At 34.3% G+C, this 23,382-nt stretch overlaps 2 protein-coding genes across 4 annotated transcripts; both read left to right on the forward strand.

Annotated features, from left to right (window-relative positions):
• The first annotated feature begins 465 nt into the window (after positions 1–465).
• LOC131638569 (ATP-dependent Clp protease proteolytic subunit 2, mitochondrial-like) lies at positions 466–3,465 on the forward strand. The gene is made up of 2 exons (XM_058909132.1): positions 466–921; positions 1,782–3,465. The coding sequence occupies exons 1-2, from the start codon at positions 609–611 to the stop codon at positions 2,198–2,200; spliced, it is 732 nt and encodes a 243-aa protein (XP_058765115.1). The 5' UTR covers positions 466–608; the 3' UTR covers positions 2,201–3,465.
• Positions 3,466–7,833: 4,368 nt separating this feature from the next.
• Positions 7,834–22,647, forward strand: LOC131638555 (ENHANCER OF AG-4 protein 2-like). 3 transcript variants are annotated; one of them, XM_058909117.1, is made up of 14 exons: positions 7,834–8,250; positions 8,486–8,562; positions 10,560–11,323; positions 11,405–12,425; positions 12,511–13,009; positions 13,764–13,872; positions 14,016–14,128; positions 16,308–16,495; positions 18,011–18,659; positions 18,743–19,235; positions 20,024–20,113; positions 20,243–20,344; positions 20,774–20,975; positions 22,418–22,647. In XM_058909117.1, exons 1-12 carry the CDS (start codon positions 8,131–8,133, stop codon positions 20,311–20,313), a joined length of 4,194 nt encoding a protein of 1,397 aa, XP_058765100.1. In that variant the 5' UTR covers positions 7,834–8,130; the 3' UTR covers positions 20,314–20,344; positions 20,774–20,975; positions 22,418–22,647. The 3 variants fall into 3 exon arrangements, with proteins under 3 accessions (XP_058765100.1, XP_058765098.1, XP_058765099.1); XM_058909115.1 differs by having other exon boundaries at positions 10,560–12,425; XM_058909116.1 differs by lacking the exon at positions 22,418–22,647 and having other exon boundaries at positions 10,560–12,425; positions 20,774–21,080.
• Positions 22,648–23,382: the final 735 nt, after the last annotated feature.

Consider the following 23,382-nt stretch of genomic DNA (forward strand, 5'->3'; position numbering starts at 1 on the left):
AAAGACTATTCACCTAGTGAAAGTCCAAGATGTTCCACGAAACAAACAAATTGAGCATTTAAACTCTAACTATCCTATTATAAAGAATCAAAATATTTGCATATGCTTTTCGCCGTCGCCACCCAATTTAACATTTATGAAATTCGACTTCGACTCAGGTTCACCACCTCATTTGTAAACTACACCTCATTCCAAGCAAGAGAAAGTGGCAATCTCTCATCTCTTTCTCTCTTCTCTTTTTCTCTCTTTCCTACTTCTCCTCAACCAAACAAAGGGGTAATCAAAGTTAAATAGTAGTTTATAATTATTAATTTTATATTATAAACAATATGAATTTGGATAAAATATTATTTATATTAATGTTACTTATATGCTTTAACCAATAATTTAATTTTATAAAATAAAACCCAAATCTAAACATGATATATCAACTTTTCTCAAAAAAAATTCTCAAAATAATTAAAAAACGAAACCAAAAAACGAAACGAGGGACCACCGAACACCATCCTGTTGTGTCGTGTCACCTGTGTTTCAGTTTCACTGTTTTGGTAAAAACAAGCCCTAATCACAAAACGGAACCAAAAACCCAATCTCAGTGACGAAGCACCATGAGAGCCTTATTCAGAACCTCAAAATCACTCGCCACCAATTTCTTGTTCAACGGAACAAAACCTGAATTCGCACCATGTAGAAATCGAGCCTACAGTTTGATCCCAATGGTCATTGAAACCTCTTCCAGAGGTGAAAGAGCCTACGATATCTTCTCTCGTCTTCTCAAGGAACGCATCATTTGCATCAATGGACCCATATCTGATGACACCTCTCATGTTGTTGTTGCTCAGCTTTTGTTTCTTGAATCTGAAAACCCTTCCAAGCCTATCAACATGTACCTCAATTCCCCTGGTGGTGCTGTTACTGCAGGTAGTAATTGATAACACCAATTGTCATTTTTGATTGCATACATCTCCTAAAAATCTCATTTTTTGATTACCCATTTTGTTGTATCACAATAACCCCCTAATTGTCAATGCCTTCATGTGAAAAAGATGTGTTTTTGTGTTAAATAGGTAAGGTTTTCTTGTCCTGAGATTTACTTTGGAGTCTGTTCGGATAAGCAACTTCATTAAACAATTAAGCATATTATTAGTCACACACTGGATGAGATATAAGCTGAAAATGTGTTTATAAGTGAGAAACATCTCTCAGTCTATAAGTCAGTTTTGTAGGATTGAGTTAGGCTAAACTCAGATTATAAGAAAGTGCTTATCATGTTAGTGGTTATGTATTTCTAAAATCAAAACAAAAGTATAGGGAAACTGTTTTTAGATAAGCTATAATTTGTTTTCAGAATATTAGGGAGAGCTCATCTAAATTAGCTTAAAACAAATGTGTCGTAAAATGTTTTTAAGTCCGCTCAAACACTCACAGATGTTAGTAGATATGCCGAAATAATCTATTCGTAGGTCAATCCAACTGCAACCCTGATGTTACAAGTTATGAACTTTTCTTTAAGACTGTTCAAGCCATCAGAAATGTATATAGATATGCTTGTAGATAAACACGAAATAAAGTATTCTGAAATCAATCCAAACGCAACCTTAATCTAAAGAGTGTTCTGTTTCTTTTAGAGGAATAGTGTATATATTCAAGTTCATTATGAACGAATGACTGAATGACTAATTGACTTATTGTCTAATAATTACCAAATGCCTGTAACTGCTAGCTAACAAACTGTTGAGTTGGATAGTGATACAACTGAAGTCTGGTTGTTATGCGTGTAGGGCTTGCAATTTATGATACTATGCAGTACATTCGGTCTCCGATCAACACAATGTGTTTGGGGCAGGCTGCGTCAATGGCTTCTCTCCTGTTGAGTGCGGGTGCCAAGGGTCAGAGGCGTTCTCTTCCGAATGCTACAATCATGATTCACCAGCCTTCTGGTGGATACAGTGGCCAGGCAAAGGATATGCAAATTCATTCTGATCATATTAAAAAAATCTCGGAAGAGCTGAATAAGTTGTACGCCAAGCACACGGGCCAACCGATTGATGATATTGAGAAGAAGATGGATAGAGATCATTTTATGTCTGCTAGAGAGGCAATGGAGTATGGGATTATTGATGAGGTTATTGATCAGAGACCTATGACTTTGGTTTCTGATGCTGTTGGCGATGAAGGCAAAGATAAAAGTTCAAATTAGAATTGGAGGGTAAGGTTTCTTTTAGTTGCAGTTGGTATAATTTTATCAATTGGACATAATCTTTGTAAGTTTCAGTTATTAGATTTTACAATTCAGCTTCTGTCATTCTTCTCAATTCGGTTTTATTGGCATATTTTTATCACACAGATTTTGAGCTTTAAGTACCCTTATCTAGAAGTTGCTAATTATTCATAATAATGTAAGATGAATTTTTCAGTACGTCTATCTAGAAGTATTTATCTGATTGCTAAATTATGTGTGAAAGTAATGCTTATATATCTTTGCGTTTGGTACTTGAAGCTCTCTTAGTTCCTAGTGCTTATACTTCTATCCTATTATTAGCAATCATCTGAAGAGACTGAGAGGAATGGTTTGATATTCTGCTGATGTGATGCATCGTAGTTTCTTGGTTTTGAAATTGCTCGAGTAACATCCAATTTCATAGTTGGAAGTTCAAGATTGGGTTGTTGACTTGTTTCCCTCCTGGTTTGCGGACCCTTACAAATTTAGAATGGCATGGTAGTTTGCCCAGATTTTGGAATACTTTCTTATCAGTGGCAGAAAGTTTGATCTTGTTGAGAACTTGATGCATTGACATGATTGCACATTTCTGAACTATGGTGTACATGAGTATTTGTAGGAGAAACTCAAAGAGGTGGGAGATTTTATTAAAAGAAGTTTTTTCTCTTGCTATGTTGGTCAAAGCTCTGTAATTTTTATTTTCTTTTTGAATTTATCATTTCCAGATCTTAAAATTCAGAGCTTAAAATTTATGTTCATAGGAATAATTTTAAAATACACATCTAGAGTTTTGCAATCTGGATGCTTAGAATATAGAAACAACATAACATTCATTCATTCGAAAAGGAAAGTATCATGGATCAAATATCAAGGATCAGTTAAGCTAGTAGCATTCTTGGAAGTTGACGTGGTTTTTTCATCATGTTCAACCAAGCATGCCATGATTTCTTCAATTGTCGCTAGAGGAATCAAACTAGCCTTAATAACAAGAATACCTATATATCCAACATAATGCCTAATCTGATTGGTCTCTTGAAAAGATATTGACTGAATATAGTGCTGGTGGAGGATATGGGCATCGAAACGGTCTAGAAGGGGTTAAATAGATCATTCTTCAGTTTTGCAAACAGATGTGCAAATTACATCCTCCGAGACCAGTTTGATACCATGAGAGCATATAACAAATGGAAGCAAAAGATAGCAGTGGTTTTTATAAACATACGATTAAATGGACAATACAGTTAACTTAGATTATCAGAAATTAAAACAACTGGTAAATATGAGTTTGCTTTAAACAAACAATTTAACAATTATCATAATTCAATTTTTACACAAGGCTCAAATTGAATTTGATTAATTAGATGATCAATCTAACAGCAAGAGTTCATACAACAGTAATCGTGAGGGAGAATATTCAAATGACTATACCTATCACAAACCTAAACTTTAATCGCGAAATTACTATAGGCAGATAAATTCTAACATCATGTTATTCTACGAAAGCGATACAAACCTAAGCATGGAAAATTATGTAAAAAATTTAAGAGAGATGAGAAAAAGGGATAATACACCATATATATATATATATATATATATATATATATATATATATATATATATATATATATATATATATATATATATATATATATATATATATATATATATATATATATATATATATATATATATATATATATATATATATATATATATATATATATATATATATATATATATATATATATATATATATATATTGGTTCAACTTTATCATCGTTGCAGGAGCTTAATCCACTATTCGTTGGTTTCTCATTGAAAATTGTTATCTTCCAATAAAAATAAAATGACAATTGTTTACAGAAATTATACAACCACTTGATACGACATACTCTTGAAAATAGCTAGTTTTCTTAACTTAATCCTCTCTTGTTGCATACGACGTCTGCTTTGCCGATCTTACAAGATTCACCTGATCTGGACTTAACTCTTCCAAAATTAATAATTCCGTCAAGCCTCCGTTTTGCAACAAGCTTTCCTCGGTGCTACTGGTACCTTGAATATTGATATGTCTGAAGAACGTAGAAACTTCGACTTTGTCTGTAGGATTTCACACATCACTACCGAAGTAACCAGACGAAAATACTTCTTTTTTCTTGCTGGATTGCCAATCTCCAACACCGCCACACAATCTCAATCTTGACCTGCAACTCAAGGAATTCATAAAACATCAACAAAGACTGATCCCCACCTACAATAGATCTCACATTCTCTAAGAATTGAGAAGAAACTAATGTTAATCTTGCTAGAGGTTGAAGATGAATTCAAATAAAAAAGATAGATGTGAAAATGTCTCCTTTGAAAGCGGGTTTCCAAATTTTTAGAAAGACTCTCAAAGATGTGATCATGATCACAATAATCACTCAAAGTCGATTCTTTTTGGCAAGGGAGAGAGGAAATGCAAATATATAGGTGCTTGAAATTATGCACAAAAATGAGTAAAGATGTCATTTTGATTCGAGTCAAGAGCAACGAGTATGATTTGAGTCAAACAAGTGAAATGGTTTGAATCAAGAACTTAAAATTCAAATTTTACACTATGATTCAAATCAAGTGTAATATGTGATTGGAACCATGGTAGATTGTGATTTGAATCAACTACAGCCTGTTATTTGAATCAAATGGGACAAAATAAAAGATAACTCATATTTTGTACTGTTATTTGAATCAAGTATCATTTGTGATTAGAATCATGGCAGACAGAGGCAAAATTTGAATTTTCAGCAAAATTTGAATTTTCACATTCATGTTTGATTCAAATCATGCATAATCTTGATTCGAATCACACTTCTTAAATTTGTTTTTTTGAGTAAAATGAAGTGTAACTTTGAATCTAAAGTAAGTATGATAAGAACAATTCATTCATGAGTTTTTTGACCCAAACAATTGACTAAATTGACTTGAACCATATTGCATTGACTTTTACCAAAAGGTTTGATTTATGCATGCAAAAACACAATTTTATGCAAAACTTCATTTAAAAAACATTGCACTCAACTCTAAGATATATGCAAAAATCCAACTAGATGAGACTCAATTATGAAAGCGATAAATAATAAATGATAATAAACGAGACAAGTAATAAAACCAAAGCCCTAGAGAGCAAAGTAACTTCAGTCTCCCACTTTTTGATGCTTAGAAAACGACGTTATAATTGAGTCAACTTGAACATTAAGTAAAGCATGATCAAGGTTTTGCTTCGTGCTCCCCAATATTGCACCCTATCAAATTTTGATTAAACAAATAAATTAAAACTAAACTCACATTACAATTTCTCTCCTTTGGCAAGATCAAAAAGAGATAGATGCTAATAAGTTTAAACGCAGAATAATCAACGACATAACTGATGTCGAGACAGATGTAACAAATCTAATGTCGAGACAGATGTTCCAACATCTGTTATGACATCCTGAACAAACTTTTGAAACTGTGTGATTATGCATAAAATAAATATGCACAACATAAATAACACACACATAATTGTTTAACCAGTTTGGTGCAACATCACTTACTCTGAGGGCTACCAAGCCATGAAGGAAGTCCACTATGGCATTAGTTCAAAGCCTAGACAAGTCTCATGCTTACAATTTTCCATCATAATCACTATCCTATGTTACCTCTACCTAAGACCTTCCTAAATATGAGAAATCCCATCTCACGTCCAACCACCAGAGCGATGTCTAACAGTCCCAATTACTTTATCAACGACCTTTCACCTAACTGAAAAATCACACTTAAAAAATCAAGTCACAACCTCGTGACAAAGGAAGACTACATCTCCAATAAAATAACCTTAGTCTTGTTTCACAACTTCTACTAAGGAAAACACCTTAATCAAGACACCCCTTGATTAATAACAAAAAACTTAGTTAAGACACTCCTTAACCAAGAACAAGTACTCGATATTGCTTAAAAGCTTCGATCAAGAACAATACTCAACTCTATGCTTAAAAGCTTAAGAGTGTGAACAATACTTAACTCATTACCTAAAGGTTTATGAGTGAGAATAAGAATGTCTACCACAAATATCAAAAGATACAAGGGGACGTACACCACAAGTTACACAAGAGACTCTCAAAACCCTTATACCCTAAATCTTAATTTACAAACTATGAATAATAAAAGATACAAAAATATTAGGACTAGGGTTGTCTATATATAGTCTTCAAGATTCTTTTGGACTTCAAATTCTTTATCCATAAATGCTTGATCCACACGCTTATAGCTGTACCAATCATGTAATATACCCTCCTCAATTCTTATAACAAATCTTCAAAAACATAAATATTAATTCTACTGGAGATTTGATTTCTTTGTTCCAGATAAAATCATCTTGACCCGCGAAATATACTGAGACATATTTGGAATAAATCTCACAGGATCCAATTAAATCTGTCAAGATTTAAAATAGCTTTGCACTGAAGTTCTGGGTCATGATGTTACGACATCTGTTTGAACATTTGTCGTTTCAAAGAAGCCCAAACTCTATTGCACCAAAACAGTTATGCTTGAAGTCCAATTCTGCTGTATTAGTTAGGATGATATGACATTATGTCTGACATCTTTACCAGAGGCATATTTTAGCAAAATTAGTGTCAACCAACCTCAAAGCTCATGAAGCTAACAATAACAAATAATCGAGAGAAAATAAAGCTCAACATAACTAAAGAAGAATATACACCAAAGAGATAAATTTGTGAAGAGTGAATGCGGAAGTTACTTTAAAAATATTTAAAAATGTAGAAAAATCTATAATAGTTTAATATAAATATGTCAAATATTAGTAATCCTTAAAACCTAAATGCAATTCATATGTATTTCAAAAGCGTGTTACTCATATTAATTTGTTCAAATTTATGCAATTGTACCGATTAAATATTTGCTTGTATTTTAAATATAATTGATTTTTCTTTTATATAAAAAATTACTCTAATCAACACTAAACTTTGGATAAAATTAATTAAGAGACTTTAGCATTTATCAATTTATTTCGTTTAAAGGAAAATCCACTAATTTGTTGTCAAAACGTCAATTATTTGGATAGTTTGATATGTCGAAACAATATCATAATTACATGATGATGTCACTTACTAGTTAATGATCATAACTGGTAAGTATTTTAGATTCATAGTTATGTTGTGTTATGAGACAAGAGAAAATCATGGGATAGAACAAGAAACCAAAGTACATGACACGTTTGTTGCTTGTGTTCCATGGGTGGTTGAATTAAAACAAGACAAAAATCACACATCACTTGGCTTCCACCGCCCGTAAACAAAGTGTGAAGGTAAACGTGCTCATTAAGAACATGTTCTTAGCTTTTTATTGTAATATTTACGAAAATATATAAATAAATATTGATTAGAAATATATATATTTTTTGACTGGGAAGATCTAAGGCATTTACTGAAAATAAATACTTTAATTCTTGGAGCAAGATAAGCTAAAATAAAAGTTGGTAAAAAAAAAGATAAAATATAATTATTAATTATTATATAAATAAATAAATAGAACCTAAAATATATATAACAAAAATTTTGCAAACCAAAAAGAAAATAAAATCAGAAAATTCCCTTCAGGTCCCATCCCTAACACACGCTGGTTCTGGGAAAACCCAAAACCAACGAGCCAAACGCAAACGCAGACGCAAAAGCTATAAGCTATTTTCACAAATAATCAAAATCTTTTCCTATTCTTGTCGAATTCGAATTCGAATTCCCCTAATCCCTTTCACCTCCGCCGCTGAACCCTCTTCAACCTCCCCGCGGTGCCTCCGCGGGATTTACTAGGGTTTTCTGATCGTGCCCTTCCCCTTTCCACTGTTTTCTCACGACGTCGTTCTCCGAGTCATGCCTCCGGCGCGTCCGGCGCGTCGACGCGCAACGAACAAGGCTAATGCGAACGGACACTTGCGTTTAGGCGATCTTGTACTCGCTAAGGTCAAGGGTTTCCCTCCTTGGCCTGCCAAGGTGTGTGATACTCTTTTCATCGAACTCTTCGTTATTTACAGTTTTTTCATCATGATTTCCTTGTGAATCTTTGTTTCGTATAGCTAACTTTGTTAATTGTTCGGATTAGGAATTTTGAATTTTTTGTTTTTTTGTCTGATTGTGCATTGCTGTCAGTTTAAGGATTGGTGGGTTGATTGAGCTTTCAGTTCAAGATGCTGATGAATGGATACTGATTTTTTTGCTTTGTTTTCAGATAAGTAGGCCTGAGGAATGGGAGAAAACACCTGATCCAAAGAAATATTTTGTTCAATTCTTTGGCACCAAAGAGATGTAAGCCTCTCTTACCTGATTTCTCTTGTAACTAACATGTTGTCAAGTTACCGGTGAATGACGGGGACGCGACTTTTATAATTTGTGATGAAAAATAGGGACTGTTGTGTGGGATTAGTAAGGGGGAACACACTTTAGTGTAAACTGATTATGTAGTTTGGATGTGGAAAAAATGTACTGATGACTTATGTAGGAGTTTCGGAATATTGCCCTCTCACCTGTTATTTCACTGATTATTGAGTGTCCTTCTGTTCTGAGTATTTGGCTGGATGTTGATGTTGTGGGTTGTGGGATAGTTGTATTTGACACATCTACTGATAAAAAGTTATAGAGTATAATGTAGATGTTATAGTGTTTTTAGAATGGCATCCTTAATGTTGAAACTGAATGACCAGCTTCCAGTTATGTTTATCATATGATTATATAATTTTGGGTTCTATAACAGCATGTTCTTCTAGGTTAATACAAATAGTTGTTTCCACTAATTACTTGTATATAACCGAATCTGCAATTCATTGATGACCTCACCAACTTATCTAAAAGGTCAAATCGTTAGGAGAAGGCCCAAAAAAATGGTTTATATTTCTAATAAACCCATCTAAACAAGGGTCCTACGAGATTTACCTTTATACCTTGAATATCCTTTATTGAAAACTTATGCTGAAACTTAACTGTTAAGACTGGGATTGGCAAGGACAAGGATGTTATTCTTATTTCCCGGTCTTAGAGGGTTTTACACTGTGCCAGGGACTTACTTCCCTAAAAGATTCAACAACAATGTGGAGGCCCGTGAGTGGTTTTGTGGATCTGTTTGTTTATGCTCAAAAAGGTGATTCTATGGTCCATCTTCTTTTGGTGGTTTTATTTCTTTCTGAAGCCACTCTTTTTTTAGTTCCAAGGAAACCACCAATAGAGCTTTTTCTTCAAGAAAATCACAACCAATGGGACCAATACCTCTAAATAAATTAAGTTTAATGATTATAGGGCTCAAGAGAAGTTGAGCAACTTTTTATGCTGCTGTAGATATTGTTGTGTCATAACCCCATGTTAAATGTGAGAATCTTCTGTCCTGATCTATGTGGGCGGTGGTGTGGAGATAATTTGGCTGTTGGAACAAACAAGGCTTAGACAGTTTATGCTTAATTTTTGTTTAGTGGTTGGGTTGTGTATATTAGTCTTATCACTTGTGGTGTTTTTTACTCTTTTTCTTGTAGTTGTACTAAGTTTTTATTGAACGTAGTTGTTGGATTCTATTTTGATTCCTCAACTATCTTCCCTGGTTATTGAATGCATAAGAAAAAGTAAGGAACAAATAGATCATTTACCTGATGAATTTGTTGGTCGGCCAGAGTTTAAAATTGAATCACCTTAAATAATAAGTATATAAAGTTCAGGGATTATTAATTTGGGATGATATTGTGTCAATATGAAATCCGCCATAACAATTTACGATAGTAGTTTTTGGATGCAAATAGTAGTTTTTTAATTAGCAATTGCCTAACAGAAAGTTTTAATGATACGAAAGTGCTAACTGAATGTTTTGAGATTGGATCCTTCTTGAAAAGGTGATTCATATGATCTTTTGATTTATATCTCTTAATGGGTTCTTATTCTTGTCTTTGACTGTTCGGTGAGGCTAATTTATGCTTTGCTCTCGTACATCTTTTGGTACTTATGATATTTTTTCCAGAAAAAGTTGTCAACATTTTGTAGCTCTACATATTGCTCTAACATAAATTTAGGATCCTGGAAATATCTCTTAAATTAAAATTTTATCATGAGTTGATAACCATGATTAAGGTCATGTTGAGTAAATTCTGGTTAATTTGAAGGGTAAAAGTCGGTTGACCTTCTAGATACCAAGGTAATCTGTTTTGGTGATTACTCTTATGATTTTTGCTCTGCATCCTTCATGGTTATTATTTTTCATTAGATTATTATCCTGTATTTTTGTTTCCATATCATTGCACCTATGTTATTTTCTTTTTTGTTTGCAGAGCTTTTGTTGTACCCGCAGATATTCAGGTCTTTACAAGTGAGTGTAAAACTAAGTTGTCTTCTCGGCTTCACGGAAAGACGAAGTACTTTACCCAAGCAGTGAAGGAAATATCTGCAGCTTTTGATGAGATTCAGAAACAGAAGGCCAGTGGTGATGACACAGATGATTCTCGGATTGATTCAGAAGCTCCTCCTGTTGATGAGCCAGTGACTGATCCAAAGGATACCACTGATGCTATGACGTCTCATGCAGAAAAAGATAACATCTATGCGGGTAATGTTGGCTCCAATTTGGAGAACTGTTTGCTGAAAACCAGAGAGAGTGTTAGCCTAGATGAAAAGCTCTCAGAGTCTGGCCGTCCAAATGAAAGTTCTTCTGTTTCATCACCTTTGGTCAAAAGTAAATTATCCACTGGTTCAGAGATAAGGAAGACTTCTAGCAAATCTACTCTTAAAGGTGCAAGTAATGTTAATGATTTTGGTCAACATGATAACGAAAATAGTATTTTAGCAAATGGTAGTAAGCCAAGAAAGCTTATTACTGGTTCAAAGAGGAGACGTGAAGTTGAAGATGACATAAATAAAAATGGTGGATCATCTACTGGAACACTTTTGAAGGTGGAAAAATCTACTGGCAGTGCTGATCTTTCCAGGTCAGGAGAGACATTTAAATCTGGAAAGAAAGGGAAAGATGCATCTGCTGTTAAATTAAATTCTCCAGACACTTTTAAACCAGACTCAAATGGTAGTAATGGAGAAAAAGGTAAGAACTTGATTTCAAAAAATGCAAGTCTCGAAATAAAAAATGAATTACAGGAGGCTGATGGCAGAAATTCAATTATAGGAAAGAATAACCAAGTTCATGCAAAGCATAATATGGGAGCTAATGAATCCTTACATGCTACGAAGAAGTTGAAACGCATGGAGGCCAGAGATGATTTAACTTCAGGGCACATCCCAAAAGATGTGAAAAGTGCTTTGCCTTGCTCTACTTTTGCCATAGACAAATCATCTAAAATGTCAGAGTTGAAAAGGTCCACATTAAATTCCAAAACAGAAAAAAGCTCTGTCCATGAGTTGCTACCTATGATCAAACAACAAAGCCATGTTCAGAAAACTATGCTTGATTCTGATAGGGTTGCTTCTGATGATAAAAAAGATTGGGGCAATCTTAAACTGAAAGGTGATACAAAGAATGTTACGACAAAACAAGCACAGAAGAAACGTAAAGCTGTTTGCCTTAATGAAGATGATGATGTACCTAAAACTCCTGTTCATGGAGGAGCTGCAAAAAATATTAAGTCGCCTTTTGCTTCGGAGGTCAAGAAGGGCAATAATGCACATTCTGAAAAATCTGATGCTTCTAAGCTGGCTTACAAAAATTCTAGTGAGCTTGAGGAAGCTCATTTGAAAGAGCCGTCTTCTCAATTACATATTGACGCATCATCAATTAAGCCCCCTGAAAAAGAGAAAGCCGATGAAGCCACTCTTGTGCATGTTCCTCTTAGTCATGATAAGTTAGATTCAAAGCAGTTTCCCTCTAAGGTGGCAAGAGTTAGCTCTGCCTCCCCAGTAAAATCACCTCAGCCAGTTCCTGCAACAACAAAGTTAAATGCTGAACGGAACAAATCTTCCAAATCTTTGCTTAAAGCCTCCAGCATTGCTACTCTAAAGAAGGCTGAGAACGGGTCTTCCAAACCTTCACATAACCTCAGCTCTTCTCAAAACCAAGTTTCTGCTCATAAGAAGAAGCTAGCATCTTCAGCTGAAAATTCCAAAACTGCTCCAAAGACATTGCCTCAGGAAGTTGACGTTCCTGTTTCAACAGTAGATTTTAAGGAGCCTGATGCACTGCTTGTTGATGGGTACTTGTGCTTTTTTAGTCCTCTCGTTTTGTTAAGTGTTGTTTGCTGATCCTTTTCTTTTCCCATTTTGTTTATATTATTCCAGATTGGAAGAGGATATGGAAGAAAGAAGTAATATGTATACTGGTTCTGGGACTCCAGAAACATCTAAGACTATGAAGCATCTTATTGCAGCTGCCCAGGCAAAATGGAAAAAAGCTCATTCTCAGTATCTTTCTTCTGATATTCATAATGTCCAGGGGGGAACTCCTAGCCCATCCACAGTTCAGCCATTTCTCCCCGTCTCAAGAAACGCCGCACAGACTGATGTGCAGGGAGTTTATGAGCTCACAACTTCGGCTTCTCCACCAACTAATGACTATCACTCTGCATCTCAAAATCAGCTCGATGCGGATGATATTGACGACAGAAGAGTCGGTTCAGTGCAAAGGGGTCCTGAAGGTTCTCTCAGTGGTGGTACAGAGGCTGCTGTTGCTCGTGACGCTTTTGAAGGAATGATAGAAACTTTGTCAAGGACCAAAGAAAGTATTGGGCGTGCAACTCGTCTTGCCATAGATTGTGCTAAGTATGGCATTGCCAACGAGGTCAGCTCCATCATATTCTTGCTATTTTCTAGTTATAAATTATGGAATACATGATGAACCCATACACTCCACTCTTCCTTGCAAGCTATATGAACTATTAGAGGGGATGACGTTGCAGTTGAAAGGAACTTAAATTATTTAATTACTACCATAGTGCACAAAAAATGTTATGTGCAACTGAATGTTGGCGTTCTAGGCATATTAAAACCAAAAAGTAAACTTAGTATTTTAGGATGAGAATGTTACAATAATGCGTGGCTACCTTTGACCTTAATACATGACAAGACTCAATGTTGTTGGTTGATTCATAGCCAATCCCATCTAGTAGGAAAAAGCGTGATAAATGTTTCTGTTTTATAGTGCAGATGCCCAAAAATATGTCTCAAATCTGATATTAAGTTGCAAATACAATTATGTGACATGCAAGAAGTTGAAAGTGTACAAGTGTGAAAGTAGTTGGAATCTCCCAAACCAGCATTGCCGGTTTTATTGGGGGATGGAGGAGGTGCACAAGCCTCATATTTACTATAATGAAGATTCTGGAACATGATTTTGTATGTCAAAAGTCCTGGAGTAGGAGCATCAAAGATCCATTGAAAATAAAAAAATGCATCTTCTTTCTGTTTGCTTTATATTAAGTTAGAGATCATTAATAGAAATGTGATTATAGATTCTAAGATGCCATACTCGTTGCTACTATTTTTGTGATTTTATGGGCACTGTACTGGACTTACTTCTAAATCCTTATATTCAGGTTGTTGAGCTTCTCATCCGGAAATTGGAAAATGAAGCTAGTTTTCATCGCAAAGTGGATTTATTTTTTCTTGTTGATTCTATCACTCAGTGCTCACATAGTCAAAAAGGTGGGTGAGGAAATGAGATAATCCTTTGTTATTAGCATTTATTATCAGTGTTTTTATTTCCACTTCTCTTCCCAGCTCAAAATTGCAACTTTAGGATTTTTTTTTCATTGTAGCATCTGTCTCACTTATTGACGTTTTTTTAGGAATTGCTGGAGCTTCTTACATCCCTATAGTTCAAGCAGCGCTGCCACGTCTTCTTGGCGCTGCTGCTCCCTCTGGAGCTAGTGCCCGTGAAAATCGTCGTCAATGTCACAAGGTCAGCTTGTTTGTTTTTATTTATTAACTAGTAAAGGACCCGTGCGTTCGCACGGGTCTTGCAGTGTAGTTATAAAATCATGATATAATAAAAAAAGATTATAATAGGTATTATGTATATATATTGAGATTTATTTTTAGTAGTAAAAATAAATGATATAATTAAATTGTCATCTATCCGTAATAAAAAATGATATATTTGTGGTTAAAAAATGTATATAAAAAATATACTAAGTAGTTTCGATACGTCGAAAATGTATATTTTGATAGAAAAAATAAATGAAATAATTAAGTTGTCATCTACCCGTGTGTTTATACGTGTCGCGCAATATTGTTATAAATAAAATAAATATAATATATTGATGGTTAAAAAATATATATAAAAGATATACAAGTTAAGTAGTCCCGGTCCGTTGGAAATGTATATTTTTGTAGAAATATTGAAGGAAATAATTAAGTACTCATCTGCACGTGCGTTCGCACAGGTTGCACAACGCTGTTATAAAAATAGTAAATAAATATTATTATTATTCATTTTATTAATTAATAAATAATCTAAATAATTAATTGTAACATTGAAGCAACATAATATAATTTTATTTATTTACTATTATTAATGATTATATGTATTACTCTAATGACATATGAAAACATAAAAACTGTTAACAGAATGTAGAACACAATAACATATTAAACGATTTCTCCAAATGCTCGATACCCTACTGTTAATAACGCTCCATGAATCAATGATTCGAACAGCCAATCTTCAGGTTTCTTTTGTGTCGTTAATGTCCTTGACACAGTCAAATTTTCGATTCATTTTCTGGTTCAGTGAAAAACATCATGGATTAATAAAAGCAAAAACAAAATCATATCAAACATTAGATTTTGAAAAACATATGTATATCACAGATGAAATATTTTAAAGGGAAGAGGAAAAGTTGGATGATGGTTATCGTATGAGCTTGATGGAAATCGAAAATGTGGAAGATGAAGGAGCATACCGTAAATTTTGAAACTTAGTCGAAAGGAAAAGAAAGAGTGGTAGATGCAGTGAATTCAGAATGGTGTTACTGTCATGTTTTATAGAGCAATGGAAGGAGTGCAGAGGAATTGGAAGGGTTGTGATTGTTTCAAAGTAAAATTCAAAATTTTTAGGGTTTAGTGATAACTTGAAGGTTTTCAAGGCAAGTTCATAAAAGTTGGGTGTGTAAATGGTTTTTCTAATACGTGGTTTAGTGGAGATAATTAAATAGTATGCAGTAAAGTAAGAAATAAATTATAAGTAACGATTAGTTGATGTAATGACATTTAGGTGTTTGATAAACCTTCTCTAAACTGTTTTAATTTGGTTATTTAGGTAATTTTGATGGTAAATTAGTTTTATTATATTAAAAGTAGACAACAAAAAGAATTGTACTAGGGGAAAGAAGCAGGGTAGAAATAGGGGGAGGATCAATTTGGTTATTTAGGTAATTTTGATGGTAATTAGTTTTATTATATTAAAAGTAGACAACAAAAAGAATTGTAATGTATTAGGGGAAAGAAGCAGGGTAGAAATGGGCTTAGGCCCTCCCTTTCACCAAAAAAAAAAGAAGCAGGGTAGAAATAGGGGGAGGATCGAAATCCTAAAAAGAAAAGAACCAGAAAGAAAAAAATGTTATACAACAAAGCCAGCCAGTTAGTTTCTTTGCATATTAATAGATGAAAGTGTCTGGAAACATGCACAAGAGCCTTAGACAGAGGCCACTGATTCATGTAGTCAAACTTGTGCTGGATTAGAACTGTGATACTGTGAGGCCCTACAAGATGTTGGTGTTTTACTCGATTAAATATGGACCATTCACCACTGAAATTGCCACTTCAATTTTCTTCAAATTATTTTAACATATTCATGGATATACATACTCCTTCAAAGTCAAGGGGCTAACATTAGATTCATACTGCATCCAAACAAAACAACTTATTCCAAAGGAATTTAGTTCCTCACCACTGTATGGCAAACATTGAATTCATCCAGCATCGCAACAACCTCATTGTTCTTTTCCTCAAGTTGTGCCCCACGTGATCATGTTTTTTGAATGCCAAGAAATACTTGTCTTTGGCAATAATCTGTCTCTGAAATGAGTTTTTCGTTTGAATAGGTATATTTCCTTATTTCTATTTTGGGTGGTTTGCAGGTTTTGAGGTTGTGGCTTGAGAGGAAAATTTTGCCGGAGTCTGTTATACGCCGTCACATGAATGAAATTGGGGTTTCAAATGATGATATCACAGTTAGCTTTTCCTTCAGGCGTCCATCTCGTGCCGAGCGATCTGTAGATGACCCAATTAGAGAAATGGAAGGCATGCTTGTTGATGAGTATGGAAGGTCTGGTATTTGTTCCATCAAATTTTTAGATCAAGTGTTTTCTATTAATAAATTCATGTTCTTTTTAATTTATATCAGGTTTTTTCCTATCATGAGTTGCTGGTAATTTTTGTTCAGTTAGTTTATCCTTGCTAAAAACAAGAAGATATAGTAATTTCTGAATCCTTAAATGATGCATGAAAAACAACCACAAAGTGGAATATTTAGCAAAATGAGTTCGGCATGAGGAATTTGAAAATATTCAAATTGCTAAAAGAAATATGTCAAACTGTGTTAAAAGTTATATTAACTAAATAGACTTGTACAAATAGTACCAATTTATGTTCATATTATCACAGACAAATATAGTTTGAATACCGAATATTCATGATTTAATTAAAATACACAAGGTTATAAAACCAGGCCCCACAAAAAATGTTTCTCGTACAAAACATCCGATAATTGGTTTATTATATGTATTCTTGCATTATCAAGCTTCTGGACATCACATGACATGCTTTGAGATTGAATTGGTTTTGAAAATTGAAGCATGTACATTTGACTGGGAACAATAGAAAAATGGGATTCTGATAGAGACTTGGATATTCAGGCATGCCCAAGTCCATATCGAGTAGTAATGAATACTTGCTTGATGGACTATAAAGTGACCTGATTCTCCCCCTTGAACACTTATCAAATGATATTAGAGCCTGGTTGTTGGTGGCTCTGAAAGGGATACTAGTATGCTGACTGGATAGCTCAAGTGTCGTAGAATGCCTCCTCCAGTATGTCGGCCTCTGGTATTGGTGCTGTGATAGGGACTTGGTATTATGGAGTTCCTTAGTGGCTTAGTCCCACATTGAGAGGAGTATGGGATTCCTCGATGCAGTATTTAAATAGTTTGGTTCTTTCCCCTTGATAGCTAGCTTTTAATATAGGGTTCTCCTAGTACTTGTAGATACTTATCAAATTCCTATATTGGTAGCATGGCTCTAATAAGTAACAAGCCCATAACTTGTAGCGCATGATGGTGATGTGCCATATGTATTTACTCCTATTCTATCCTCCTGACAGTTAAGCAGCATCCTTGTGATGTATCATAAGTATATGGCATGGCTCTCATGAGTCCATAACTTGTAGCGCACGAGACACATGCCTTTCCAATTTATTGTTGACTATATTATATTCTCCTTTAAAAAAGTATTGAAACATGAGCAGAAGAAAATAATCAATTATCATATTTAATGCCTGATGCGACGATAGACTATATTTTTATACTGGGCTTGTTTTAAAAATGAGAAGATCATGTAAGCTTTGCTATGGCGGATTTCCTATCATATGATTGGAATATAGGAATAGCTTTTTTTTGCTCAATTCAGGTGGGTTTGCATTGGTGGGTTTTTACTTTGCTGTACATTTGATTAATTATAGAAAGCTTTGTATTTCTTGTTTTCTATTCTATTACCATTTTATTTGTTTCAGAAAAAGTTATTTGGATATCTGATTCTTGTTATATTCATGTGTGTTGTCTATCAGTAATGCCACATTTCAGCTGCCTGGCTTTTCTTGTCATGCATTTGAGGAAGATGAAGATGAAGAAGATTTACAAATCAATTCATGTGCGGATATGTATGGTACATCTCCAGCAGATCCCACACCCAAGTTTGGAGGATCAGATACTCATACTGTGACCCCAAATGACAAACGCCATTGTATCTTGGAGGATGTGGATGGTGAGCTAGAAATGGAAGATGTTTCAGGTCACCCAAAGGACGAGAGACCTGTATATTTGAACAGTTCTGATGAAACTGAAATGCTTCTTCAGAGCTCAAATAGGAATTTAGACCCAACTTCAAATATTTCAGAAGACATATTGGCTACTCCGGAGGGTTCCCCTCCATTACCTCTTGATTCACCCCCTCCAACTCCACCTTTGCCTTCTTCACCTCCCCCTCCTCCTCCTCTATCATCTCCATCTCCTCCCCCACCCCCACCACCTCCAACGTTGCAACCCGTACCTCCTCCTTTACCATCCTCAGCCTCACTAGTATCATTGGTTCCTCAATCATCTGGACTGCCCCGGCCTTCACATGTCTCCCAGTCATTAATGCTACATCAGTCATCATATCAGTCATCACCAAAGTATCCGCAGAACATACCTCACGACTTTAGTAGCTCAACTAGTGTAAGAAAGTTTTGCTTTTGATATCTCCTGTTTGTTTCGATTTCTTTGATTTCTCACATGGATAAATACAATCCTTTTTGCAGGGTAACCAAATAGTTCAAATGGCTGGTAATTCTATTTCTGGAGGTCAGAGTCAGACTAATGCAGCTGTCAAGAATGAACTATTTTCACAGCCATCTGCGTTTACCTTGGCTGCAGGATGCAGCTCCCAGGAGCCATCTGGTTTTAACCATTCAAGACAATTAGAATACGGACATAATGATGTGTATTTAAATGCTCAAGTTCATCAACCTAACCAGCAATATCAGCAGGGTAACATCCCATATGCTCAGAGACATGCACATCCTGCCCCACCCCAAAATCCTTCAAATCAGTTCTCATATCCAAATCACCCAGTTCAGCCACACCTTCCACATGCATTTCATCCTCCTTTTCCTTTACCATCTCTTCCAGATGGCCCGAGGCAATTTGTTACTGATGAGCAATGGAGAATGTCATCGACAAACAATCAACATCAAAATGGTGTATGGAGAGGGATAAATCCTTCATGCCCTGGTCCTCCCTTTGGGCAAGAAGGTATGTTAAATTTTCCTTGCAATTTAAATGTTTATTATACTAAATAAATTAATGTTTGTCTTTTAAACTATTTATCACATATAATTCATCCGTGAAGATAATTTTCAGCTTGCAGAGGTCCTTTTCCTTCTATTTTTTTAGTTTTACTATTTATTTATTTCGGTTGCTGATGACAATTAAAGCTTTATAATAATACTGATGTTATTAGTATTTTCTATGAAGCACAGATTCCGATACGGACACTGGAACACGACATGGACACCGACACTGTGACACCGATAATGTAAAAGCATATGACACCGACACCTCTACATATATGATAATATTTGAGTTTCATTTATCTATCCATTATTAAAATAATTAAAAATATTCTAATAAAACTTACTGTCTTTAATTCTTTATTGATAACATTGTTTCAATACATGTTTAGCCCCTTTGGACATGTGAAATTTGTCCAAGAAATATATAAGGTGTGTTGTAGCAATAAAGAAAAACAATTTTTTTTTGAAACATTGGTCTGAATTGTCCAAAACATACGTGTCAAACATCGATTCAAAGAGTGTCGAAGCAAAGAATAAAAACAATTTTTTTGGTGACACTTGTTTGACTTTTCTAACACTTGTCTGACTTTTTTGAGGTGTTGTACGGGTGTCCTACAAACACTCACATGTGTCGGACACTGCGACACGCCTTCGCCTAAAGGTGTCCGTGCTTCATAGGGATTTTCTGTTGTTTGTAAGAGTAATCTGATAGTTGCTCATAATTTTCTTTTAATAATGGTGATGAAGGTTTCCGACCATCACTTGAAAGGCCGCCGATAAGTAATGTAGGTTTTCAGCGAGCAATTTCAAGCACCCTACCTAGTGCACCTGTATCAGGTAACTTTTTCTAAATTTATTGTTTTTTTTTATTCTTTGCTTTTCTTACTGCATTTATTAGTCTTTATTTGTTGAGAAAATATTTTTATGAATTATGGATCAAGTCAATCTCATTGTTCCCTTCACCAGGACACGGTGCTCCTCAGATGTTGCTTTGCAGGCCAGACATTTCTGCTGTTAATTCTTGGAGACCCACTTGAAGTTAGTTGGTTGGACAATTACTAAAACTAAGTATGTTTTCTCTCTCCTCAGTTTGGGTAGCACTCGTATGTCACGGAAATGACTTGCAAATGTTTTATTTTGTAATTTACGGACTGCTTGCTTTTATTAGGACTTTTAAAATAATTTTGAAATGACTTGCAAGTGGTTTCTTCCAGCCCCCTCCCGATCACAGTTGTGGGGGATCAAATCGTGGTCCTCCCTACCTAGTCCAGCGCCAATCACCACTAGACCAACTAAGGATTGGTATTATTAGTCTTTGTGTTTGTGATGTTAGGAATCCTTTTCATATTTTAACTGGACCAAATTTCTTTTAGAATAGATAGTTTAATGTTGTTCTACTTACCTGTAGCATGTTTCTGTCATTTTTTATTTCAGAAAATTGTTTTTAATGTTCTTTCTCCTATAAATATTGATTTATGACTGCTTGTTACCTTTCAGTGTTATTGCTGGTGGATCAACACTCACGGCTATATATTGTACCACAAAGTTAGATTTGCCTGTGTTGTACATACAACTTACCTGTGAAGAGAATTTTGAAAAGTTGCGGAGGCTTTTGGCAGGATTTTGTATATTGTATTTTTTCCTGACAATGTATCCCAGGAACATTTGCTTCGAAGTTTAGGCTCATGTTTCTGACTTGGTTAGTTTATCTGCTTCCCTTCCCTTGTAATTATTACATGACGTCTATATATAAATCTGTTTCAAGGATTCAATTTTAACTAATAATAGTTTAATATTAATTTTATCGTGTTGGCTTTTTTGTTCAAATTTTGTTTTCTTATTGTCTAATTCTGAAACTCGTTCAGGTATGCTAATAGTTTTGCCCAAATTTATTAAGAAATGAAAAAAATAAATGATTCATGAAGTGATGTAATCTTGTGTTGTGTTGCTTGAAGTTCATATTACTCAACTAAATAGTTGTTCCTTGTAGTTGCGTAATCTTATGCACCATCTCTTCTTTCTCTGATCCTGAATCAAACCTCTGGGAATCTATTAGCATATAAACTTTGGCTACACGGTCCCTGTGGTTTTGTGAATTTATTAAGAAATGGTCATTTATCAAACTTTTAATATTGCTTCATTCTTTTTATGTATTTTATAGTTGTGTTTAGAGGTGGGAACTGTTAATTTTTTTTTTCCACTTCTCTATGAGATGGCACTGGGTTTAGGTGTATAAATATATTTTATGCTTTTGAAGTTTGAGCGGCTTATAAATATGTAAGATCTGTTTACATTTTACTGATTGTTAATTGGTAGCTTTGTTATATTAATAAAGCGCTGCAACCTGTTCGTACATAATTATGAAATATCTATTCTTTCTATGGTAGCATCTAAGCATTATATATGGTTAACATGAGTTGTTGTTTATACGTTGAGTCTTTTGACCGATGTTTTTATGTACATTAAATTGATGTATTGCTGAGTGTCTTTTGGGTAGTAATAAAGTTAATGGTGGACGGAGGGGTTTCCCCATACAATGCCAAAAAATGAACTTATATCCTACCAAGGGGATTGTTGGTAATTGAAATCAAAATTTTACCTCAAATAAAGTGACTAGTGCTGGCATCTTCATATGGACTGTTTTGGACACCGCTTTTCTTAATCAGCCTGCTATCTCACAGTTTGTTTTTTGGATCAACTATTAAGTTGGAATTCTTGTCAACTCTATATTATTGAAGGTTTTTGTACCATGCCTCCTCTTTATGTTTTTCAAATGCATCATTTCTTTGGTAGTTACTAAATTATTTTTGTAGTCTTTGTTAAAAATTAAGCGTAATTCATATTAAAAGTTATCAACAAGTAATACCTTGAGCCTTCAATACTCTTATCTTTTTCCTATATTCAGATAGGATGATTTGTAAGCTTGTTTTTCTTTTTAATTTTGTGATGTACATTGTTTATTGTGCAGCTGTTTTTCTTCAAATTTACCCTATTATGTTTTAATCTTCCCTTTGCTCTACCAGTTAGATTTAGAAAGCCACTGTCCCAATTCTAGGCACAATTTACCCTATTTTATTTGTTTCTTTTGGTTAAAGTTTCTATGTTGTTCTAGAGGAATTCTGAATAACTTGATGATTTCAGGTTTTGGCAAAATAAGAAAAGATGTCAAATCCTTCTTCATGCTTTGAATGATATAACTCAATAAGGCAAACTTCATCCCATAGAATGACGGTAGATAATTGAGGTAAATAGTCATGTAATTTTAGAACATACAATGCTTTAGTTATTGACTTCAATGAGCATGCAAGCACATTATACATAATGTATGAAAAAAAAAAATTCCATAGGTGATATTTATTGTACATTATGTTTTCTAGATTGCCATTAGAATTCTTAGTTCTCCCACTTTCTTTCAAAATAAATCAGTAATAGGAAAACTACCTAAATCTTCAATTTTTGCAGCACGATTATACTTAAGAATTATTATATTTATAGTGACTTGGCTATTAGAGGTAAGGCATAATCTTGTCGTGTGTTTTTATCCTGTTCATTTTAATGATAGTGTCTTTTCTGACTCTCGATGTTGAAAGAGAGGTTCAATATTTTGGATTTTACTATACTAGGGAAAGTTTGATGATTGAAGAACAAATATATTTATATGAAATGATTTGTTCTTGTATGGAGGTCAACAAATAGAGTAGGACATGTACTATTGATGGTTATAACATTTTCAAATTTTTCGAAAATACTAATTTGTTTTTAAAATTGTAAAAGAACACGGTGAGGGAAATACGGAAATACCAATTCTTGTTTGTTTTTTTAATGCTTTTTAGTCCCAGTGGAAATGAACACAGTAAATGTACCCTAATCTTTGGAAACTCTTGTGACCATCCGTAGTATGTCTATGCTATTTCGTGTTTCTTGAGATGTTGGGGTCATTGTATGTAAAACTATTAATATTAAATTAACCTTTTTCATCCTTGTAACTTTATCAATTAGTTTTTCTTAAGCAGTAGCCAAACATGAATGCCAAGAGTGGTTTAAGATCATGGATGCTAAGAGTGGTTTAAGTAATAGAGTTTGTTAATTGTGAAGTTAATGTAATG

The sequence above is a fragment of the Vicia villosa genome, unplaced genomic scaffold (assembly GCF_029867415.1).
Source record: "Vicia villosa cultivar HV-30 ecotype Madison, WI unplaced genomic scaffold, Vvil1.0 ctg.002327F_1_1, whole genome shotgun sequence".
NCBI classification, from domain to species: Eukaryota; Viridiplantae; Streptophyta; class Magnoliopsida; order Fabales; family Fabaceae; genus Vicia; species Vicia villosa.